The sequence below is a fragment of the Otolemur garnettii genome, unplaced genomic scaffold (assembly GCF_000181295.1).
Source record: "Otolemur garnettii isolate 467f Iridium unplaced genomic scaffold, OtoGar3 scaffold00039, whole genome shotgun sequence".
NCBI lineage: Eukaryota > Metazoa > Chordata > Mammalia > Primates > Galagidae > Otolemur > Otolemur garnettii.
Window position 1 is genome coordinate 6,866,637 of NW_003852434.1, and position 8,967 is coordinate 6,875,603.

At 41.2% G+C, this 8,967-nt stretch overlaps 1 protein-coding gene across 26 annotated transcripts in view; it reads left to right on the forward strand.

Annotated features, from left to right (window-relative positions):
• The window catches only part of SEC31A (SEC31 homolog A, COPII coat complex component), an 89,547-nt gene extending 85,536 nt beyond the window's left edge, over positions 1 to 4,011 (forward strand). For 25 of the 26 annotated variants that reach the window (XR_002773461.1, XR_002773462.1, XR_002773463.1 and 22 more), the window contains 2 exons: positions 1,611 to 1,682; positions 3,424 to 4,011. Coding sequence is in view for 22 of the 26 variants with exons in the window: in XM_023513381.1 (XP_023369149.1) it covers positions 1,611 to 1,682; positions 3,424 to 3,603 (252 nt within the window). In the remaining 4 variants the exon portion in view is untranslated. The remainder of the gene's footprint in view (positions 1 to 1,610; positions 1,683 to 3,423) is intronic. The other variant, XM_023513399.1, reaches the window with a different exon arrangement.
• Positions 4,012 to 8,967: the final 4,956 nt, after the last annotated feature.

Below are 8,967 nucleotides of genomic sequence, written 5' to 3' on the forward strand. Positions count from 1 at the left end.
TTTTTGGTTGCAGCCATCATTGTTGTTTGGCGGGTCCGGGCTGGGGATTCGAACCCACCTTAGGTGTACGTGGCTGGCGCCTTAGCCGGTTGAGCCATAGGCGCCGAGCCAGAAAACTATTTTTTAAGAACCTATTTTACTACTTCTCTCAATAGTCTTACGTTGTCAGAGGATAATTTTATTTATTTTTTCCTTGATGTTTTAAAAAGCTTAGAAGGAGACGGGATTAAACATATCAAATATGACTAAGTACAGTCAGTCCCCACATTGCAAACAACCTGACTTATAGCATTTTGTATTATGAACAGGCCCCCCATAAGGATAATTTATAATTAAATTATCACATTAATAATTACTAGTTTCTTCCACACATCTGCACAGATGGCATAAATGGTTTATTGGCGTAACGTCTTTACCCTCCCAGTCAATCTCGTGGTTTACACTTGTAGACACGGCCACTTCTGTCTAAATTTTTTTATTCATTTCCATGAGTTGATGTTTTTTACCCTTATGACCATGCTTCCAAAGTGAAAGTCCGCTGCAAGTCCAGGTGAGCCTGCAGTCAAGAGAAAGGTGATAACAGTGGAAATAAAGTATAAATAATTCAGCCTTTGGAGAAAGGTCAGATGCCATCATTCATTGGGAAAGCGTTAGGGTTCAGTCAGCTTGACTATCGGAACAATAGTAAAGGATGAAGTGGGAATGATGCGCATGGGAACGGCAGTGCTCCAATGAGAGCATCAATTATCACTAAGCAGCGAAGTGGATTAATTATTGAAATGGAAAGGGTTATCACTGATTTGGCTAGAAGATCAAAATAATAACATTCCTGTTAACCTGGACTTGAGGCTACATTAGGTAAGTGTTAACTTTTAATATTCTTTTGTGAGATTTCTTCTATCTCCTATCTAAACTTTTTGTGTGACTTCGTTTTTACATTCTCTTTATTTAAATTAAAGAGCACAATAGTTTTTGTAAGTTATTATTATAGTACAGGGATATTATTACTACAGTATTACACTATGCTATTATGACCACATATGTGTCAGTAGACTGTTGTTATCAGTACCATGTATGTACTGTTCAACAGGGATCTGACTTACATACAAATCCAAACTAAAGATGTTCTTGGGAAGGTATCTCTTTTGTAACCCTGGGATCACCTGTATATAAGTGTTTTTGAAAAGTTAATATAAGATTCTACAGTTCTGCATGTTTGCCTTGTACCACCCATAATCTGCACAATAAGTGTGCTTAGACCTTTTCCGTGGTCCACTGACCCCTTTCTGCTTCCAGATGCTCACGAATATAAACAGTTAACGTGCACACACCTTGTCAAGTGGGTTTGCAGTTCACTTGAAATCCAATCAATATTCCATGTTATACTCTGGAAGAAAGTCTCATGCCCTCCCAGCCCACATCACCCTTATTAGATTGTTGACCTCTAGTCTAATAGTCTGTTCGAGTTTCTTGATCAACATTACCTTCATTTCTTTATAAAATGAAGCTGGTCAGCATCTTGAGTGTAAGGTTTAGTGTGATGAGACAGGGCAGGTTCTTTGGATAAAAGTTAATCTCCAAATATAACATCTGTTTTTCCTCTCCTGCAGCAAACCAAGAGGAAGCTAGATGATGCCAGCAAACGTTTGGAGTTTCTGTATGACAAACTTAGGGAACAGACAGTAAGTTCTGGGGAAATGGAGGAAGGATTCACGATAATCATTTATTCTGAGTTGCTAGTAAAATAGTATCTTATCAACACTTCAATTTAGTATGCTTGGGGACAAAACTGTCATGACTTACTGAATGGGCTTTGCTCTAAATCATAAATTTCATTCATGGGGGATGAGGGAAAAAGGCAGAGTGTATAGGTGAGGAGGGAGAGAGAAGCCAGGTATGGGGGCTCATGCCCATAATCTCAGCACTTAGGGAGGGTAAGGTGAGAGGATCACTTGAGGTCAGGAGTTTCAGACCCGCTTGAGCAACATAGCAAGACCTTGTCTCTACAATGTTCTTTTGTTTTTAGTTAGCTGGGTGTGGTGATATAGGCCTATAATCCAGCTACTTAGGAGACTGAGGCAGGAGGACTGCTTGAACCCAGGAGTTCAAGACCATAGTAAGTAATGATCACAACACTGCACTCCAGCCTACGCAACAGTGAGACCCTGTCTCAAAAAAAACAGAGAGAGAGAGATTTTCACCCTTCTTACAACAAAGAGCAGAAGTACAAGCTGCCTGTTGGCCTAAGGGAACTGACCTGCTGCTCTGCTCATTTCTTACGGCCCGTGTATCAGAAGGCAGGGCAGATACTCTGTTTTCCAGAGGTGAGATCTACAGTCTTTTTCATGGTCTAAGTCTCCTGATCCTTTAATTCTAGAACAGCTATAGCACAAAAGCAAAGCCAGATGTAGCCCTGGGATGACCGGGTGATGTTCTGTACCTATGAAGATAGCGAGCGGGAAGGGATCTTTTGCTGTGTCTGCTCTCCGGTCTCCACCTCTTCGTTCCTTTCTAAAATTGTCTTGTTTTATTAATGAAAGCACTAGGATAGGAGAGGGAAGAAAGAACTGGGACTTTGTTTTTATATTTTTGTATTTCAGCATTCCTCTACCCCATTCCCACACCCAATTTCATCAGATAAAAATAACCATTTCTCTCAGGAGATCCAAACTAAAGAAAGTTGATATCACAGTGGAAGTAATGAGTTCCACAGACAGATCCAAAATAAAGTCTTCCCTTCTAAGCACGGGACATGTATGTAAAGTAATCGCATGAACACTAACTGCAGGTTTTATGGTTTTTAGAGACCGTACAAGGCAGTTATAATTGGTAAGTTGAGTACACGGTTGTGTCTGTTGCCCCACCAACGGCAGTGGAGCAGAAGTTCAGAGTCTCTATTGTAGATAAGGTTTTAAGTAAATTGAGTCCTTACTTTGAGATATCATGATTAAGAAATTTTAATCTCCTTCATGTGCATAGGACAAACTTTGAAAGGCTCTATCTAAAACAGTGGTTCTCAACCTTCCAAATGCTGCACCCCTTAAATACAGTTCCTGTGGGTTGTGACCCACAGATTGAGAACCACTGATCTAAAATAATTGAAGAGTTAAAGATCTTAAGTGGAGAGAGACATTAGCATTTCAGCTTGGGGGAGGAAATCTGGCTGCTTTTCTATAAGAAAATACCTGGTTTCTTACCCATACCCAGTTCATAAATAATTTCTTTACATAAATAATTTTGTCATGTTTCTACTTGATAACTATTGTTCAGTCTAAGTAACTATTTCTAGAAATGCTAAATGGTTTATATATTTTTATAAATTTTTTCAAGTTAATTGAAATATCTGTGTTTAATGTTTATAGGTGGTCTCATGGGAAATTCTCCCTTCATTAATTTTTTCTCTTGGTTCTACCTTTATTTCAGCTTTCACCAACAATCACCAGTGGTTTACACAACATTGCAAGGAGCATTGAAACGCGAAACTACTCAGAAGGATTGACCATCCATACCCACATAGTTAGCACCAGCAACTTCAGTGAGACCTCTGCTTTCATGCCAGTTCTTAAAGTTGTTCTCACCCAGGCCAATAAGCTGGGTGTCTAAAAGGATGGCTTAACTCCCGCTCAATATTGCCATTTTTCCAAAGAAACATGTTTTTAAAAAATTAGAAGACGTGGACCAATCCTCATTAGCATGTTTTCATAGCAGCCAGTCGAGAGCATTTACACTACTTCTGCAGATGTCCTCTCCTTAGAACTAACTGCTCGAAATCCTGGTGCTTTCCTTTTGATTTAATCTTTGTTGCCTGTGATGATTTTCTGCAAGTAGCATATTTCCTGGATTACACAGAGTATGGTTTCCTGAAGTATTCTGATAAAAATACGGTTTTTAAACCTCAGTGTACTTTTTAGAAAAGGAGCATCTGGTTATGCATAAAGCAGAGCGAAACTAAATTTCTTCCATGTCTTCCCAACTTCTTCCCTGTCAATCAGATTAAAGTGTGTAATCCTAGTTTATGTGCTTGTAGTCTTTTTTAAAAAAACAACTGCTTGCAATTTAGTTTAATCCCTATTTTTTATGTCTTTGGCTTTACTCTGATCCTGAATAACTACATGTACAGGCTGCTACATTGGTTTTAGCAAATACTGATGAAAATAGGATTACTAGCTTTAGATGTACAGAGGGAAAACTGAGCATTTTTCATTTGGTAGAATACATGGAGCTTTTTCTCTTAATCTTTTCAGTATTCTGTTTGAATTTTAAGATTTAATTGTTTCCATTTTATAGTAAGAAATTCACCCATGTTAAAAAAGAAATTGCCTTCAACTTTGAGGTTTAAAGTTCAGAGAGAAAACTTTAACATCGCTGGGCGCCTAAAATCCTAGCACTCTGGGAGGCTGAGGTGGGTGGATTGCTTAAGCTCAGGAGTTCGAGACCAGCCTGAGCAAGACCAAGACCCCATCTCTTCTAAAAATAGAAAAACTAGCTGGGTGTTATGTTGAGTGCTTATAGTCCCAGTCATTCAGGAGACTGAGACAAAAGGATCACTTGAGCCTAGGAGTTTGAAGTTGCTGTGAGATATAGCACCGTATTCTACCCAGGGCAATGGAGTCACACTGTGTCTCAATAATAATAATTTCAATCAGCCTTCTGAATCATTTTCAGCCAGTTCTTCTGTCAAGTAATTGATTTCATTGTAATCTTTCCTAAGAACAGCGTGGTAAACCAAAGATAATGGTTGCCATGGAATCTGGAAGAGAATTAGATGCTAGTAATTTGTATTGCTTATGGAATATTACTTTAAAGGGTTAAAAATTACTTTACATATAGTGTGGTGTAAGAGTGGTTCATCAGGATTTTCTGCAGCCTGAGTGAAGTGGTTTGCAAGAACCTCTCAGTTCTCTTTGCTGTATTCCCTAGTCCACAAATAGCTCCGCCCTCTCCCGCCTTTAAAAAAATTAAGCCATCTCAACTTTATACTTCAGAATAGTTTTGTAATTGAAAAAAGGAACACCTTGACAGCATATACTTATCCTAGAGTCTAATGAGTGGAGTGTCTAGACTTACAAACTGATGTACTGTCATCCTGCTCACTGGTCTCCGGTGAGTTTGGGAGTGTGAAATGAAGCTGACCATATTTGGGTTCACCTAAGAGTGACTACAAAAGCCGTTGTTGGCTCCTCTGCTACAGCGAAGACTTCATTTAGGTCTGTTGTGAAGTTTCAGCCAATAGCATGTGTGTATATATACGTACACACACAGGACCCTCTCTTTGGCAACTGCATCCCCAAATACAACCTGGGAATAATCTGTAGGAGTAGTCATCACTTGCTGAAGATATCAGCGTCTTCAAATTGTTCAGTAAGTAAGAGGGACTCTGGGCACAGACACTCTCAGCTATTTGATCTTAGGGATATATGCCTGAAGTCTTTGCACAAATGTAGATTACAGAGAAAAAACAGTCAATTGGCTTCATGTGTCCACTTTGCTGCTGCACTCCTTGATTCACCTGCACTCCATGGCATCTGTTCTGCTCAGAGCTTTTCAACCCCGTCTCTCAGGTTCCACTATGTGCGTATATGCCCACTGGGCTCAGACTGTGCCTGTATTTTAATACCCAGCTCTTTACTTTGTTTCTCCCAGGAGGTATAAGATGTATGTGTTTTAGGACAGTCAAAGTGGATCTTGAAACAGTTAATAAATCAAACAAGAGGAAATAGACTTTGATTAGCCATGTGCATTTTTTTTATATTTATGGATTAATGTTTCCAGAAATCTGCTGAAATATGTATTTAGCAAACAACGCTAATGTAGTTATGCCCAAAACACCTAGAACAACTTTGTACAAGCATCAGTACTCAGTAATGTCCGAGATCTTTATTTTAACGGATCTGTATTCCTTGTTGAATCTGAATTTGGTTATTAGGCTGACATTCAGTAAATCTATCTCTGCTTTTATTGCTGCTGCCTTAAAATCCCCCAACTCCATAACCTTCCTTTCTTTTTTTTTTTTGAGACAGAGCCTCAAGCTGTCACCCTGGGTAGAGTGCCGTGGCATCACAGCTCACAGCAACCTCCAACTGCTAGGCTCAAGCGATTCTTCTGCCTCTGCATCCTAAGTAGCTGGGACCACAGGCGCCCACCACAATGCCCGGCTGTTTGGGGGGGGGGTTGCAGCTGTTATTGTTGTTTGGTGGGTCCCAGCTGGATTCGAACCTGCTGGCTCAGGTTTATGTGGCTGGTGCCTTAGCTGCTTGAGCCATAGGACCGAGCCTTTCTAAAACCATCTTTCGTGCATCCGTGGGCTCCTGTGCACATGGAAAGGAGTTGGCTTCACAAGTCTTGTATAATAGAGGTAACCTCCCTATTTCAAAACGATATAAGAACTTGTTTAGGTATTTAGTTCTTACATGCAAAGTTAACCCAATGGAATGTGTGTTTCAAACGTATTTCTTGGAGCTTTGGTCTTGTGGCTAAAAAATTAAAATTAACAGAACAATTTTTTTAATTATCTAGCTCTACCATTATTTCTTCTATATCTTTAAAAGGCTATTACATTTCCTGGCTCAGGAGAGTGGTGTCCTAGTGATATTAAATCGGTTTCATTACTTCAGTATTTACAAAGTGCTTTATGGAGTTTAGTAGATTTCATGTCTGAATAGATGTGTTTCCAGGGAGGGAATGAAAGTTAATCGGTATGGAGTTTATCGTAGGAAGAGAATGGGTTCACAGCTGGTTAGAAAAAGAAACTTCTGGCTCGGCGCCTATAGCTCAACCGGCTAAGGTGCCAGCCACGTACACCTAAGGTGGCGAGTTCGAATCCCCAGCCCGGACCTGCCAAACAACAATGATGGCTGCAACCAAAAAATAGCCGGGCGTTGTGGCGGGCGCCTGTGGTCCCAGCTACTTGGGAGGCGGAGGCAGGAGACTCGCTTGAGCCCAGGAGTTGGAGGTTGCTATGAGCTGTAATGCCACGGCACTCTGCCCAGGGGGACAGCTTGAGGCTCTGTCTCAAAAAAAAAAGAAAAAAGAAAAAGAAACTTCTAAGCCAGGCGAGGTGGCTCATGCCTGTAATCCTAGCACTCTGGGAGGCCAAGGCAGGTGGATTGCTTGGACTCAGGAGTTCACAACTAGACTGAGCAAGAGTGTGAGACCCTGTCTATACCAAAAATGGGAAAACTAGCCATGCATGGTGGCGGGAGCTTGTAGTCCCAGCTACTTCAAAGGCCAAGGCAAGAGAATCACTTGACCCAAGTTTGAGGTTGCTGTGAGCTGTGATGCCATGGTACTCTAGCCTAAAGGCAACAGAGTAAGACTTTAGTCTCAAAAAGAAAGAAAGAAATTTCCAGACCTTCTGAACAACAAAGGGTTAATGAGTATACTATAAAATTTAAAGGAGCCATCCATAGTCTTAAGGATGACCAGTAAGTGTGATTCAGTTAATGATAAAAATGTATTTGCTCTCAGGTGGCACCTGTGGCTCAAAGGAGTAGGGCGCCAGCCCCATATGCTGGAGGTGGTGGGTTCAAACCCAGCCCCAACCAAAAACTGCAAAAAAAAGGTATTTCATCTCATACTTTGTCCAGTAAAAGAACTACCCACTCTAGACTGGAATGTAAGGTGCAAAGGAATGTAAAAACAGATTTCAGGAGTAAGGAAAGCAAACATTTAAGGCAGCAGCAATAAAAGCAGAGACAGACTTACCGAAATTTATCATGTCCCAACTCTATATGTTTGAAATACATTCCACCACAATGCCTGGCTAGTTTTCGTATTTTGGGTATAGACAGGGTTTCTCACTTTTGCTCAGTCTGGTCTGGAACTCCTGAGTTCAAGCAATCCACTTGCCTTGGCCTCTGAGAGTGCTAGGATTACAGGCATGAGCCACCTCGCCCGGCTTGGAAATTTCTTTTTCTAAGGTCATTTGAAAGTGACCTAAAAATGGTTTTCTTTCTCTCTGGATTTATCTCCAAATAATAGGTGACCTTTCACTACTTTTCTTCTTAAGTATTTAGGGAGAGAACAAATCCATTTTAACAGCCCACATGCTCCAGTACGAGCTCTTTCCTGGCGGGCACTGCCTGGGAGAAGGCATCTGACATGGACCTGACTCGGACACTCAGGTATTCAGACCTCTCTCTCTCACTTAATCTTCATACCACCCCAGGGAGCTATGTCCGTAATTCCGTTACCAAGCATAGCAGGTAAGAAGTAGAATCTGGATTTTAACCCAGGTCTCAGTCCAGGGAGCCCATCTTTTTTCCACAAAACCCTACATTTCCCAAAGTAAGGATAACTGCTACTAACGAAAACCTGAGTTTGTTTTTGTTTGGGTTTTTTTTTTTTTTTTTTTTTTTGAGACAGAGTCTCGCTTGCTTGCCCTGGGTAGAATGCTATGCTGTCATAGTTCACCTCATACTCTTGGGTTCAGGTGGTCCTCTTGCCTCAGCTTCCCAACCACGCTTGGCTAGTTTTTCTGTTTTTAATAGAGATGGGATCCTGCTCTTGCTCGGGCTGGTCTTGAACTCCTGGGCTGAAGCAATCCCAGAGGTCTCAGCCTCCCAGAGTGCTATGATTCCAAGCGTGAGCCACTGTTCCCGGCCTGAGTTTGGGTTTCTGATTTTGCTTCACTTCCCCAAATATCTCCTATGGATCACAACAGGAAAGAGTTAGAGAACCAGGGCTCTAAACTAGAGGGAATCTTGGGTGGAGAAGGTAAAAAGCTACTTGGGAGCTTACTTTCTCCCAGATGCTATAAATTGTGTCCTCAGGAGGAACAGTACAGAGGGCACTTACCTGAGAGTCACGCACTGTTAGTCAAGTTGCCGCTACTCCTCCTGCCTCCATTTCCCCATCTGTAAAGTGAGGGGCGAGGACTCAATCTCAAACTTAGCTCTCAAAGTCCATGATCCATCTGCCTTTTCTGTAGTGTCTTGTATATTACCTATAAGTCTTCAGAAGGAATCA